Source organism: Schistocerca nitens, chromosome 9, assembly GCF_023898315.1.
Source record: "Schistocerca nitens isolate TAMUIC-IGC-003100 chromosome 9, iqSchNite1.1, whole genome shotgun sequence".
Taxonomy (NCBI): Eukaryota; Metazoa; Arthropoda; class Insecta; order Orthoptera; family Acrididae; genus Schistocerca; species Schistocerca nitens.
In genome coordinates this window covers 80240869-80257100 of record NC_064622.1, presented here as the reverse complement: position 1 = coordinate 80257100, position 16232 = coordinate 80240869, and the positions used below count along the sequence as shown (strand labels likewise).

Sequence of the window (16232 nt, the reverse complement as noted above, 5' to 3'; positions counted from 1 at the left end):
CGATAAATAGTTTAGACAAGAAAAGAATAAAAGTTTTTGAATTGTGGTGCTACAGAGGAATGCTGAAGATAAGATGGGTCGATCACATAACTAATGAGGAGGTATTGAATAGAATTGGGGAGAAGAGAAATTTGTGCGCAACTTGAGTCATCAAGGGATCACCAATTTAGTACTGGAGGGCAGCGTAGGGGGTAAAAATCGTAGAGGGAGACCAAGAGAGGAATACACTAAGCAGGTTCAGAACGATGTAGGTAGCATTAGGTACTGGGAGATGAAGAGACTTGCACAGGATAGAGTAGCATGGAAAGCCGCAACAAACCAGTCTCTGGACTGAAGACCACAACAACAACAGGCCTGAAGTTGTGTACAGCTTGTTGTGAGTCACCAAGTGCTACTGGATGACTGTAGTCAGGTTATTTGCGCGTCATGAGTTACGTTTGTTTTTCACGTTTATTCCCACATCTTTGGTATGTAGGTGGTTCTTAATTCCACAATGATTCTTTCCAGATAGTGAGTGGCATGTGTACCAAGTTCGGTTGAAATCTATCCAATGGTATATGTGGAGATGTGGAATAGACATAAGTCCACTCTTATCGTACGTGTGGATGCAGAGGCTATAGCTTAAATTCAGACTGATATCTTACCTTCTCTCTGGTGGTTCTTTCCAAACAATAAGTGTCATGTGTACCAAGTTAAGCTGAAATCGGTCTAGTGGTTTAGGAGGAGATGTGGGAAAGTCCTACACACATACCCTTTTATACACAAAGAAATTGGTAGAGGAATGAGAATTCAAATACAGAGAGATGTAAACAGGAAAAATACGGCGCAGCGGTCGGCAACGCCTATATAAGACAACAAGTGTCTAGCGCAGATGTTAGATCGGTTACTGCTACTACAGTGGTAGGTTAATAAGATTTAAGTGAGTTTGAACGTTGTGTTATAGTTGGCACATTTGCGATGGGACACAACATCTCCGAGGTAGAGATGAAGTGGGGATTTACCAAATGACCATTTCACGAGTGTACCGAGAATATGAGGAATCTGTAAAACATCAAATCTCCTACATCGCTATGGCTGGAAAAAGATCCTGCAAGAACGGGACCAACGACTACTGAAGACAATCGTTCAACCTGGCGGAGGTGCAACCCTTCCTCAAATTGCTGCAGATTTCAGTGCTGGGCAATCAACAAGTATCAGCGTGCGAACCATTCACCGAAACATAATCGTTATTGGCTTTCGGAGCCAAGGCGCACTCCTGTACTCTTGATGTGCCTTTGCACGACACAAAGCTTTACGCCTCGTCTGGGCCCGTCAACACCGAAATTGGATTGTTGATGGCTGCAACCATATTGCCTCGTTGGACGAGTTTCGTTTCAAATTGTATCTAGCGGATGGACGTGTAGACCCTAAGGGTATGAAGACAACTCCATGAATTCATGAAACATGCATGTCAGGATGGGATTGTTCAAGCTGGTGGAGGCTCTGTGGTAGTGTCAGCCGTGTGCAATTGGAATGATATGGGACTCCTGATACGTCTACATACGATTGTAACAAGTGATGCGTACGTAAGCATCCTGTCTGATCACCTGCATCGATTCATGTCCATTGCGCATTCCGACGGACTTGGGCAATTCCAGCAAGACAATGACACACCCTACACATCCAGAATTGCTACACAGTTGCTCCAGGAAAACTCCTCTGAGTTTAAACACTTCCGCTGCCCACCACACTCCTAGACATGAACATTATTGAGTGTATGTGGGACGCCTTGCAACGTGCTGTTCAAAAGACATCTCCACCCCCTCGTACTCTTCCGGATTTATGGACAGCCCTGCAGGGTTCATGGTGTCAATTCCCTCCAGCACTACTTCAGACATTAGTCGAGTCCATTCCACGTGGTTTTGCGGCACTTCTGCATGCACGATATTAGGCAGGTGTACCAGTTTCTTTGTCTCTTCAGCGTAATACGTGTGGATAGAGAGGCTATTGCTCAAATTCTGCCTGAACTCTCGCTCTTTCTCTGGTCAAACTTTCAGACGGAGCAGTTTGCGCTGCTTGATTACCTATTGATAAATCCATTTTTAATTGTGTACTGTGTGTGTTATTTTCCCGAAACCCACAAACATCGTCACTGGTCACTGGTTTCCCTTGTCTGACCATTACCATGTATAGCGTCCCTCGCTTTTTTTTTTTTTTTTTTTTTTTTTAGTTTACAATGGAAGACATGTAGGAGGTAGATACTCATCTGCCGAAACACCGACGGTCGTCGAATATGTTAGCGGGTTATTTTCGCGCAAGTTATCTCAGCATTGAGTATGTTGTCTGCGTATGTGGTGCTATGCCTCCCGATACCGCGTAAAAGTGGCAGAACCACACACACGCAGACACCGTATCATCTACCTATGACAACTCCCATGGAACTACATAACTGGTATAAATTGACGTAGTGCGTTGGTGCTGTGATGTCGCTATTTAAAAGTGTGAGATACAAGATTATGACTGAGAGCGCAAGTGGCAGGAAGTGGTATTGAACTATGACACTACGAGTCCAGTGACGTTACTCACCCTCCTGTACTTTGGGGCAGGCCATCTCTGTGCACGCCCAGACGCCGCCCTTCGCACAGATGCACGAGTTGCAGTCATCCTTCTTCCTGTCGCCTGGATTACACTCTGAAACACGAAAAAGTGTTGTTAGTATTTACAGTGGACACGGTAAAGTGGGCTGGGACATTGCGTTTATTAACAAAAAATGGCTCTGAGCAATATGGGACTCAACTGCTGAGGTTATTAGTCCCCTAGAACTTAGAACTAGTTAAACCTAACTAACCTAAGGACATCACAAACATCCATGCCCGAGGCACGATTCGAACCTGCGACCGTAGCGGTCTTGCGGTTCCAGACTGCAGCGCCTTTAACCGCACGGCCACTTCGGCCGGCCATTTATTAATATTATTTATTTATTTGTACGAATTGGCCAGCTAAGGACCGCGTTACAAATTCTGTTTCATGTTCACTTTTTTCTTTCTCGTCTCTCGGGCTGCTCTTCTGCTTGCTGCCATTTTTGCCAGGTGTTCATTTGTTAGTTTCCTGTTCGTCTTGGAGCCTCCCGAAAAACCTCGAATTCAGTTATTGCCTTTCTGTACTTGTCCCTATTCATTGCGTCCATTTCTGTAAGTCCAAGTTCACCGAGGTCTTTCTTTATTCCTTGCAACCAAGAGTTGGGTGTTTTCCTCTGCTGAATTATATTGAAGAAATTCTTTGTTAATCGCCATTATTTGTTTATTAAAATATTCTGTGTTACTACTGTTTTTAATCATCTGTCTTCTGACTGGTTTGATGCGGCCCTCCAAGCATTCCTTTCCTGTGGCAACCTCTTCATCTCAGAGTAGCACTTGCTATTATTTGCTGGATGTACTCCAGTCTCTGACTTCCTCTACAATTTTTGACCTTCTCAGCACCCCTGGTACCATGGAAATTATTCCCTGACGTCTTACGTGATGTCCTATCGTCTTGTCCCTTCTCCTTGTCAGTGTTTTCTACTTATTCCTTTCCTCTCCGATTCTGCGCAGAACCTTCTCATTCTTTACCTTACCAATCCACCCAATTTCACACATTCGTCTGTACCAGCACATCTCAAATGCTTCGATTCTCTTCTGTACCTGTTTTCCCACAGTTCATGTTTCACTACCACACTTTGCTGTGCTCCAAACTTACGTTCTCCGAAGTTTAATCCTCATTTTAAGGCCTATGTTTGGTACTAGTAGATTTCTCTCGTCCAGGAATGGCGTTCTTGCCAGTGCTAGTCTACTTTTGATGTCCTCCTTGCTCCGTCCGTCACTGATTATTTTGCTGCCCAGGTATCAGAATTCTTTAACTTCGTCTACTTCCTGACCCTCAATCGTGATGTTAAATTTCTCGCTGTTCTAATTTTTGCTGCTTCTCATTACTTTCGTCTTTCTTCGATTTATTCTCAATCCATATTCGGTACTCATTAAATTGTACATTCCATTCAGCATATAGTGTAATTCTTCTTCACTTTCACTGAGGATAGCAATGGCATCATCGAATCGTATCATTGATATCCTTTGTCCTTGATTTTAATCCCACTCCTTAACCTTTCTTTTATTTCCATCATGACTTCTTCGATGTACAGATTGAACAGTAGAAGCGAAAGACTACATCCTTGTCTTGCACCCTTTTTTTTTATAGATGCCTGCCTGTTGCTACTCCTTACTGCTGTACCTATGGCCTTCGAGAACTTCAAGCGCATCTATTCGTTCCTTAATATTTCCGTATCCCACTTCTTTTCGTATTGATTCTTCCTGACTAAGCTTTTAAACTTCAACCTACCGTTCATTACTACTGCGTTGCGTCAGAGCCCTTATCTGCTACTGAGCACGCCTTACAATCCAGTATATGATTCCGGAATCTCTGTCGGACCATGATGTAATCTATCTGAAATATTTCTGTATCACCCGGCATTTTCCAGGTATTGTTCAATAGAGTATTCGCTATTACTAGCTGAAATTTATTACAACTCAATTAGCCTTTTTCCTCTTTAATTCCTTGTCCCAAGCCCCTATTCCCCTGTAACCGTTTCTTCTACTCCTTCCCGTATAACTAAATTCCAGTTCCCCATGACTACTAGATTTTTCATCTCCTTTTACGTACTGTACTACCCGTTACATATCGTCATATGCTTTCTCTGTCTCTTCATCTTCAGCTTGCGACGTCGGCATGTATACCTGAACAATAGTTATCGCTGTTGATCTGCTGTCGATTCTGATAAGGTCAACCCTGTTACTGAAGAGTTCACAGTAACACACTTTCTGCCCTACATTGCTATTCATAACGAATACCACTCCTGTTTTATAATTTTCGGCTGCTGTTGATATTACCTATACTCATCTGACCAGAAATGCTTATCTTCTTTCAATTTCACTTCACTGACCCCTTCCCTACTACGTTCAAGCTTCTGACATTCTACGCATCGACTCGTAGAAGATTATCTTTTCGTTTGTTATTCAGTTTTTTTCTCATTGTCACTTCCTGACAGTCGCCTTTCGGAAATCCCCATGGGGGTCTATTCTGGAATCTCATCTTGTGTTCATGGTAAATGATAACAACCAAACAGTTGCAGGACATAGATTTATTAAAATTCGTGACCACGGTTTCGGTATATCTAAATATACCTTCATCAGACGTCCCCTAGAACTTTTTTTTTTGGTCATCAGTCTACTGACTGGTTTGATGCGGCCCGCCACGAATTCCTTTCCTGTGCTAACCTCTTCATCTCAGAGTAGCACTTGCAACCTACGTCCTCAATTATTTGCTTGACGTATTCCAATCTCTGTCTTCCTCTACAGTTTTTGCCCTCTACAGCTCCCTCTAGTACCATGGAAGTCATTCCCTCATATCTTAGCAGATGTCCTATCATCCTGTCCCTTCTCCTTATCAGTGTTTTCCACATATTCCTTTCCTCTCCGATTCTGCGTAGAACCTCCTCATTCCTTACCTTATCAGTCCACCTGATTTTCAACATTCGTCTATAGCACCACATCTCAAATCCTTCGATTCTCTTCTGTTCCGGTTTTCCCACAGTCCATGTTTCACTACCATACAATGCTGTACTCCAGACGTACATCCTCAGAAATTTCTTCCTCAAATTAAGGCCGGTATTTGATATTAGTAGACTTCTCTTGGCCAGAAATGCCTTTTTTGCCATGGCGAGTCTGCTTTTGATGTCCTCCTTGCTCCGTCCGTCATTGGTTATTTTACTGCCTAGGTAGCAGAATTCGTTAACTTCATTGACTTCGTGACCATCAATCCTGATGTTAAGTTTCTCGCTGTTCTCATTTCTACTACTTCTCATTACCTTCGTCTTCCTCCGATTTACTCTCAAACCATACTGTGTACTCATTAGGCTGTTCATTCCGTTCAGCAGATCATTTAATTCTTCTTCACTTTCACTCAGGATAGCAATGTCATCAGCGAATCGTATCATTGATATCCTTTCACCTTGTATTTTAATTACACTCCTGAACCTTTCTTTAATTTCCATCATTGCTTCCCCGATGTACAGATTGAAGAGTAGGGCGAAAGGCTACAGCCTTGTCTTACACCCTTCTTAATACGAGCACTTCGTTCTTGATCGTCCACTCTTATTATTCCCTCTTGGTTGTTGTACATATTGTATATGACCCGTCTCTCCCTATAGCTTACCCCTACTTTTTTCAGAATCTCGAACAGCTTGCACCATTTTATATTGTCGAACGCTTTTTCCAGGTAGACAAATCCTATGAAAGTGTCTTGATTTTTCTTTAGCCTTGCTTCCATTATTAGCCGTAACGTCAGAATTGCCTCTCTCGTCCCTTTTCTTTTCCTAAAGCCAAACTGATCGTCACCTAGCGCATTCTCAATTTTCTTTTCCATTCTTCTGTATATTATTCCTGTAAGCAGCTTCGATGCATGAACTGTTAAGCTGATTGTGCGATAATTCTCGCACTTGTCAGCTCTTGCCGTCTTTCGAATTGTGTGGATGATGCTTTTCCGAAAGTCAGATGGTATATCGCCAGACTCATATATTCTACACACCAACGTGAATAGTCGTTTTGTTGCCACTTCCCCCAATGATTTTAGAAATTCTGATGGAATGTTATCTATCCCGTCTGCCTTATTTGACCGTAAGTCCTCCAAAGCTCTTTTAAATTCCGATTCTAATACTGGATCCCCTATCTCTTCTAAATCGACTCCTGTTTCTTCTTCTATCACATCAGACAAATCTTCACCTTCATAGAGGCTTTCAATGTATTCTTTCCACCTATCTGCTCTCTCCTCTGCATTTAACAGTGGAATTCCCGTTGCACTCTTAATGTTACCACCGTTGCTTTTAATGTCACCAAAGGTTGTTTTGACTTTCCTGTATGCTGAGTCTGTCCTTCCGACAATCATATCTTTTTCGATGTCTTCACATTTTTTCTGCAGCCATTTCGTCTTAGCTTCCCTGCACTTCCTATTTATTTCATTCCTCAGCGACTTGTATATCTGTATTCCTGATTTTCCCGGAACATGTTTGTACTTCCTCCTTTCATCAATCAACTGAAGTATTTCTTCTGTTACCCATGGTTTCTTCGCAGCTACCTTCTTTGTACCTATGTTTTCCTTCCCAACTTCTGTGATGGCCCTTTTTAGAGATGTCCATTCCTCTTCAACTGTACTGCCTGCTGCGCTATTCCTAATTGCTGTATCTATAGCGTTAGAGAACTTCAAACGTATCTCGTCATTCCTTAGTACTTCCGTATCCCACTTCTTTGCGTATTGATTCTTACTGACTAATGTCTTGAACTTCAGCCTACTCTTCATCACTACTATATTGTGATCTGAGTCTATATCTGCTCCTGGGTACACCTTACAATCCAGTATCTGATTTCGGAATCTCTATCTGACCATGATGTAATCTAGTTGGAATCTTCCCGTATCTCCCGGCCTTTTCCAAGTATACCTCCTCCTCTTGTGATTCTTGAACAGGGTATTCGCTATTACTAGCTGAAACTTGTTACAGAACTCAATTAGTCTTTCTCCTCTTTCATTCCTAGTCCGAAGCCCATATTCTCCTGTAACCTTTTCTTCTACTCCTTCCCCTACAACTGCATTCCAGTCGCCCATGACTATTAGATTTTCGTCCCCCTTTACATACTGCATTACCCTTTCAATATCCTCACACACTTTCTCTATCCGTTCATCTTCAGCTTGCGACGTCGGCATGTATACCTGAACTATCGTTGTCGGTGTTGGTCTGCTGTCGATTCTGATTAGAACAACCCGGTCACTGAACTGTTCACAGTAACACACCCTCTGCCCTACCTTCCTATTCATAACGAATCCTACACCTGTTATACCATTTTCTGCTGCTATTGATATTACCTGATACTCATCTGACCAGAAATCCTTGTCTTCCTTCCACTTCACTTCACTGACCCCTATTATATCTAGATTGAGCCTTTGCATTTCCCTTTTCAGATTTTCTAGTTTCCCTCCCACGTTCAAGCTTCTGACATTCCACACCCGGACTCGTAGAACGTTATCCTTTCGTTGATTATTCAATCTTTTTCTCATGGTAACGTCCCCCTTGGCAGTCCCCTCCCGGAGATCCTAATGGGGGACTATTCCGGAATCTTTTGCCAATGGAGAGATCATCATGACACTTCTTCAATTACAGGCCACATGTCCTGTGGATACACGTTACGTGTCTTTAATGCAGTGGTTTCCATTGCCTTCTGCATCCTCATGTCGTTGATCATTGCTGATTCTTCCGCCTTTAGGGGCAATTTCCCACCCCTAGGACAAGAGAGGGCCCTGAACCTCTATCCGCTCCTCCGCCCTCTTTGACAAAGCCGTTGGGAGAATGAGGCTGACTTCTTATGCCGGAAGTCATCGGCCGCCAATGCTGATTATTTATCAAAATTTAGGCAGTGGCGGGGATCGAACCCGGGACCGAAGACGTTTTGATTATGAATCAAAGACGCTACCCCTTTTTTTTATCTCTGACCCAGCCGGGAATCGAACACGGGCCCTTAGGATTGACATTCTGTCACGCTGACCATTTTTTTTTATTTTTTTGTTTTTTTTTGTTTTTTTTTAACTTTCTGAATAATTGGTGGAATAACCAAAGAAAATGAAACAGAAGAAAAAAAAGTGCTAGAGGAGGAATCGAACACGAGACCTCTGGTGTAAGAATCCGAGCCCTAAACACCTTTTTTTTATTTTTTATTTTTTTTTGTAAGTGCTCTACCAACTTGTTTTTTTTCCGCTGCCAACCTTTATATATATATATATATATATATATATATATATATATATATATATATATATATATATATATATATATATAAAAGGCGTCTTTCAGGTACAACAAACAAAATTAGAAAATTACAGCCGTTGCAACAACAGAACAAGAGTTCCTTCTAAACTATGAAAAGAAATTGAAACTAATAGTGTGATGATAGATAATAACGAAAGAAAAAGGTAACCAAATCCCGCACGCATGTGCATGGCCCATCGGCGTACAGATTCCATGTTCCAAATTGTTACAACATTTCGCGGCGTGTGGAGCCCCATGTCGGCGGTCATCCTCTGCCCGGTACTCCCCAACTGTGAGGGGGGTTGTCGAAGACACTGCGCAAATAGTTCGCAAATAGCTGTCGGTATCGGGGTGTACACTCAAGTGTGCTATGACTGTCCTGGAGAAATTGCCAGTAATCAAGCACCATCTTCTCATCATCGCGAAAGAGGTAGTATATGGACATGTCTTTAAACCATGTGAGAGCGTGTGTCTTCGCAGGTGGGAAATAAGTATCCTCTGGACAAAGGAGGAGCCGTGGCGCAATTGTGCGAGGCGCGATACGTAGGTAGCAGACGAGGATCTTCTGCACTAGCAGCCATACCTCTAACGCCGATCCACATGTTAAACGGTGTTCGTCAGTATCCACGAGGTGGCAACGTGGGCAAAGGGGGGAATCCGTCATCCCAATAGCGTGCAGCCGTTGTCGTGTTACAACCTTCCCGTTCACTACCTGGTACCACGCGGCTCGTACCCGCGTGGGGAGGAACGGCTTCTGGACCGCTCTCCACACTGCTGGCCATAGGGTCGTAGGGCTCTTCCTCTCAATCACATTCCGAGGTATGGACCTTAGCAGCAGTCTGTAAACGTCTCTCGCCTTGGGAGTGCGAGTGTTGGGAAGGTCTGGGTGCACGTAACTATATTCAAGAATAAATGCCGAGAGGTGCGAGAGTGAAGGTGTAATGTGCGCAACCGTGACAGGTGGCAGAAGAGACGCCGGCAGCAATTCCTCTAACAGACGTCCCGTAAGGGAAGCATCTTTGTGGGTCCACAATTTCATCATTGTGCACAAGTATAACGCTGTAGATCTTGCTCGTACATTTATAAGTCCCAGTCCGCCATCACGCGGAGGGAGGGTGAGTGTTTCGTAGCGGACTTTGAATAGGTGTCCGGCGATAAGGTAATATCCAAACGCTGCTTGCAATCTGTGTGCCATCGCTGTCGATATCGGTAGGACCTGGGCCATGTGGATCATCTTAGTCGCCACGTGAAGGTTGAGGTATTCCACACGCTGTAGGAGGTCCATCCGCCGAAGTAAGTTCCGGCGAACTTACGTGCGTATGGCCTGTAGTAATCGAGCATAGTTCATTGCAGCCGTGCGGCGCACATCCTGTGTAAATGTTATGCCCAAGAACCGGATCTTGTTAACTAGTGGTAGTGGGGCTAACGCGTCCTCCTGTAGACCTCTCCCAATCGGCATCTCTGCCGACTTGGCCACATTCATGAGGCTGCCCGCTGCCAATCCATAGCGATTGATCCATTGAATCACCGATCGTACCTCGTCACCAGATCGGACAAGTAATAGAAGGTCATCGGCATATATCCTGCAGTGAAAGGTGTGATCCCTCAATGACATTACCGAGAGCCTGTTTTTCAACCCTCCGACAAGTGGTTCGAATGCGATCGCGTAAAGGATCATGGAGAGTGGGCATCCTTGGCGAACTGACCGTCGGATCGGAAAGGGACCCGCAATCCGTCCATTCACCAGTACACGGGATGCTGCTCCACGGAAAAGGCGCTGAAAGATGTCGAGAAAGTCAGGCGGGAAGCCCATGCGGGCCATAACGGACAGAAGGAACTTGTGATGAACTCTGTCGAAGGCGTGGTCGAAATCAATGGAGATCAGAGCAGCTCGAAGGCGACAGCATGTGGCGATGGCTATTAAATCCCTGCATTCGCTGGTTGCCGTTTGCATGTTGGTCACTCCGCCCTGTGTCGTTTGCTCCATTGAGAGGAGTAGGGGCAGAACCTGCTTTATGCGGCTGGCGAGTAGTCGGGCGAAGATTTTATAGTCCGAGTTGAGCATTGTAATGGGCCTGTAGTCCTCGACCGTCCGACCTCTGGAAGGCTTGTGTATCGGTATAAGGAGACCTTCCACGAATGCAGGTGGCACGTGGGAACCGGGGGTCATCAGTTCTTGGTACATGCTGATCCATCGGGGCATCATTAGATAGCGGAAAGTCCGATAAAACTTGAGCGGCAGTCCGTCTGGCCCGGGAGATTTGTTGAGTGCTCCCTTGTTAAGCGCATCCTCGATGTCGTCCCGTGTAATTCCACCTAACAGCGTCGCCGCTGCTGCATTGTCGAGGGTGTGCGACACGTGCTGCAGTATGTCGTGATCGTCCGCTTCCTCTTCCGCTGTATTCACCTCGTCGTAAAACTGGCGATAGTGATCTGCAAAGGCTTCTGTAACCGCGGCCTGAGTCAGTACGACCCTACCACCTGGCAATACGAGGTCCGTGATCAGCTGCTGTCGGCGTCGGCGGCTGTCGAGCACGATGTGATGCATAGACGGGTTTTCACCTTCCGCTCGGTCGTGACGTCGCGATCGCACGACGACCCCCTCCAAACGTTTCCTCGTAAGAGACAATATTTGACCTTTAATTCGGCGGCTTTCCATTTGTCGGTTTGGAGATGGTGGTTGGCCGTCGAGTTCGCGAAGCATCGTGTAATAAAAGTCCAATGTGTGACGATGCCAAGCTGCGATATATTTACCGAATTGAGTTAGCACACGCCGAAACGCTGGTTTTGCACAGTCCACCCATCATGCTAGAGTCGAAGGATATCGGGGAAGACGACGTTCGCAATCCAGCCATGTGTTGGCGATAATTCGACGGCATTCCGGGTCTTGAAGATGTGCCACATTCAGCTTCCAGGGTCCTCGGCTGCGCCATATTCGCTGCTGTTGTAGAGTGAGTATGCATATAAAAGCGCTATGATCGGAGAAGGCAAGCGGCCAACGTTCGGCGTCCAATACTCCCGGCGCTAGAGCTCGTGAGACATAAATGCGGTCTAGGCGACTGGCCGAGTGACTAGTAAGGTATGTCGGCCCGGGACGGTCACCGTGCACTGTCTCCCACGTGTCAGTGAGAAGCAGATCACGAACCAGGAGCCGAAGTTCTTGACAAGTCGAGAAGTGTGGGACTTGGTCTTTGGGGTGGAGCACACAGTTAAAGTCGCCGCCGAAGATATATTGATCGTAGCGGCTGATGAAGAGAGGGGCGATATCCTCCGAGTAGAACAGCGATCGTTCGCGGCGTTGGTCAGTTCCTGATGGAGCGTAGATGTTAATGATGCGTGTGCCCAGTGCTGTGATCGCCAGCCCCCTTCCTGACGGAAGGTAAGTCACTTCTTCGATGGCAATTCCGTCGCGCACTAGTATTGCCGTACCGCTGCCATTCCGGTCCGCCGGTGACATATGTGTCACGTAACCGTAGAAAACGGGGAGGGCCGCTATATACACTTCTTGCAACAGGGCAATATCAACATCCGAAGAACGAAGCATCTCACGCAGCAACTGGATCTTCACTGCCGTTCGTATCGTGTTGAGGTTAAGCGTGGCGATACGATATGCTTGTTGCCGAACCGCAGGTGTTAAGTTATCCATTAAGACTGGAATTGCCTATGGCGCTTCTGACTCTATTGACACCTCCGCATCCCCACAAACCTAACCTGCCGTCCTTTCTAGAGAGCCGGCGCCAATGGCGTGGGCCCTGTTGGCGTAACTTGCATGGTTCCGTCGTCGTCGCGGTCATCCGCCCACGTCGGGGAACTCAATGCAAGATCTGCTTCCCTAGCGTCCTCAGGACTCGGCATGGGTGCTTGCACTCCAGAAGGTGGTGTGCAGCATCTGTCCTGCATATCGGCATCCGATGTTGCCACTGTAGGTATATGTGGTTTGTCCTCAGTTCCGTTCGGTGGTGCCACACTGCAGCAAATGGCGGCTGCCTCTGTGGTAGCGTCGTCATTGAAGGTGGAGTCTTCGTCCTCTGGAGGCTGCGTCGCATCCCGTTCGGAAGTTGCTCTACGCCTCCGCTTCCGTCGCTTCGGGGAGCGTTGCTTCCTGGAGTGTCCTTCTGTGTCAGACGACGGCAAAGATTCCCGACGTTCCGGCACAAAGGCAGCTGTAGGCACAATAAGCGAGTCTACGGCCATGCTATCGTCATGTATGTTGTTATCCGTCGACGGGGGCGGCGGCATCGGAATTGAATCCGTAGCTTGTGGAACGGGTGTGTCGTCATCGTCCTGTATTGGAGGATGGAGCCGCGACCCAACAGTGGATGTCGACTGTCGTGGTGAAGTGGTAGCTGTCGTGAGGGCTGCTGCATAAGTAACGGGAAGCAGCGTCGGCTGCGATGGCGGGTCTGCGTCAGCCGGTGGCAGTTGCGTGATTCGACGTTGGAGACATTCAGATCTAAGGTGTCCCTCCTTCCCACAACCAGAGCAGGTCTTTGGTTGCCCATCGTGGATGACGATGGCACGGCAGCCACCGATAGTCAGATATGAAGGTACATGTCTTTTAAGTTCTATTCGGACCTGGCGGACTCCATTCAGCACAGGATATGTCTGGAATTGCGTCCATTTTTCCGCAATATGATCATGGACCGTGCCGTAGGGGCGCAGCGCTGTCACGACGTCCTCCGCCGGTAATTCGAAAGGAAGTTCGAAAATTCTGATCGTGCGAAGTCCCATGCCAGAATAATCGACGTGTACAGTCCCCACATTGCCATCAGCATGGCAGAAACGGAGGCCCTGTTTCGTGTCCCGAAGGATCCGTTCACATGTTGCGTCGTTGATGATCTTGACATATACGATACTACTCACAATGGACAAGTGAATGCCGAGAATGTCGGTCGCCGGGATTTTAACTTCTTCTCGTAGAAATCGTTCGACTTCGAGTGCTTTGGGCCGTGCAAATTCGTTGCGGAATGTAAATTTGAGCGTCGATTTTCTGTATTGGTGCGCCATGGTGATCTATATGCTGAGTACGGCACGCCCGAAACGGCCGAGTACGATGTAAACAACACAAGCGCTCGCTCCGCGGCAGGAACACAAACAGCGCGTCCTCACCGCAGCACAGCCAAAGGCCAACTATATCTAGAACTTAGAACTACTTAAACCTAACTAACCTAAGGACATCACACACATCCATGCCCAAGGCAGGATTCGAACCTGCGACCGTAGCAGTCCCGCGGTTCCGGACTGCAGCGCCTAGAACCGCACGGCCTTCATCAGAAGTAAAATACACTAAAATCACATCCTGCAGTGGAGATACATAAAACAATTGTGCCAAGGGCGTCGTCATCTCCATTTATACAACGTAATTATGGACAGAGGGCTGATGCGAACACAGCACAATTGTTTTATGTATCTCCACTGCAGGACGTGATTTTAGTGTATTTTACTTCTGATGAAGGTATATTTAGAAATACCGAAACCGTGGTCAAGGATTTTAATCCTGCAACTGTTTGACTGTTATCATTTACCGTGAAGAATTTCAACAGTTGCTGTTTCAGCCATGTTTAAAATCTCATCTTGTATCTTGTGACCATCGAGGGGATTTCTAGGAACACTTCACAGACTCGAGTCCTTTCTCAGCTAGTTGCGACACACATCCATCGATAGCCAGAGGGTGGCAGCACAAGTTAAGGAGGAACATTGTCAACCACCGAGTGTCCATCAAATAGTGGAAAGAGAGAGAAGGTCTTCAAATTTACGTATCGTAAATGAGTATTAGCTTGATGCGGGCTAGAGCACACTTTCAAGCAGCCGTCCTAAGACACTCCTCACTTGCTGAAAACGGTTGCAAAGTGCTGGGATTCAGACCGATGACCTGTGAAACAAGATCTTGAATTCTTGATCGTGGAAGGAAGAATATTATACTTTACTACCCGCTTCCAGCAATCAATCTGAGATCCAACACTCGTGAGTGTCTAGGTAAAGTATCTTGGCACCATTTTCGGTAAAATGTGGTATACAGTACATAGTGAAACGAACTGTGTGTACACTGACATAAGTACAGAACTCTACTTATCCACTGTAATTTCTGTTGTAGCAGCTTGGTAAATGTCTTGTACATTTCTCATTTTAGTAATGAAAAATCTCTATCGTTACCATTCAGAAAAACAGAAGATGATATTTTAAAAATTGCAGATCTTTTGATTTAAATTATCAGCATAAATGATTTTCTCCTGATTTTAGTTTGTTGAAAACATTGTAAGTAGTCACTGGATATATCAGCTAAGTACAGCCTATACAAACATTTGCCCCACAGGTGTAAAAGGGAGCGTCAAGAGCACATACGAAGCCCACCTACTATGGTGGTGGGGAGAACATCCTCACTAATCCTCACTGGATGTGAATCAGTAAGCTTTGGAAAATGGCTCTGTTTGATAATACACGTTTTAGTGGGAAAAAACCTCAAAGTCTGTCGGAATTTACAGCGTTACTTGTGCTGGGTGGGGAAAAAGCGTCTAGTGAAGATTACCCACGTCAATAGCGACAGTATCGTTTTGAAGAAGGGCGTAGCATGTGACAGATAGTGGTAGTACCCATGTAGGAAGTTTACTCACAACCACTTGTCATGAAACCTCAAAATTACTGTGCTATTCAACAATAAACTAATATGCGTCCCCGCAAGATACGTATGGAGCAATCGAAACAGCGTATAGAAGAACAGCTACTAGGCAGAAAACCGTAAAATATAGTGATTGCAAGTTTCTTAGAGAAGGAAAACTACAAGACTTACCTCCATCCGCTAGCGCCCTCGTTGCTGTCGAGACGAGCAGGAGAGTGGTAGCTAGTGCTGCTGCGACCTTCATGTCTGGTGTTAAGGGTGGTCCCGAACAGTGTCTGCCTAGCAACTGCCTGCCATTCCTTTGATGCTCTTCTTGTCCCCACCACTGATATTTTGGTTTCCACCGTTACGGGAAGAGGGGAACCACTTACACAGTAAACTAACGACGTGGCTCTCTATCGGACCACCTGTCGAGATAACGCACGTATTTGAAAAGAAGCGTGTTGCTCTAGGACGGTCGAGTGGCGTATAACGTTTCCCCAAAGACAAATCGCTAGTACCGGGAAACTTAATAAAATGTGAGACACGTAATGACATTTCTGAAAACTGTAATACGTTAATGTTCACAGGAAAACGTCTATAGCAAACAGCAACTTATACTCTGTCCCACTTAAGCTTTGTACCGTAAACATCTACGGAGGAATGCATAAAAGAGAATTAGATGATACCCAAATTGAATTTCGACAGACAATTAAAGAATTACGCGGCTGTGATACCTGTCTTAAGCAAACACATAGAGGGTAGTCATGATGAAAA

At 45.7% G+C, this 16232-nt stretch overlaps 1 protein-coding gene across 1 annotated transcript in view; it reads right to left on the bottom strand.

The window, feature by feature from the left end:
* LOC126203775 (serine protease inhibitor I/II-like) overlaps positions 1–15866 on the bottom strand; it is a 58135-nt gene extending 42269 nt beyond the window's left edge. Inside the window, exons 1-2 of the mRNA XM_049938143.1 lie at positions 15648–15866; positions 2566–2670 (exon numbers count right to left, since the gene is read on the bottom strand). Of these exons, the coding sequence (XP_049794100.1) occupies positions 2566–2670; positions 15648–15720 (178 nt within the window). The 5' untranslated portion in view covers positions 15721–15866. The remainder of the gene's footprint in view (positions 1–2565; positions 2671–15647) is intronic.
* Between the last annotated feature and the right edge of the window lie 366 nt (positions 15867–16232).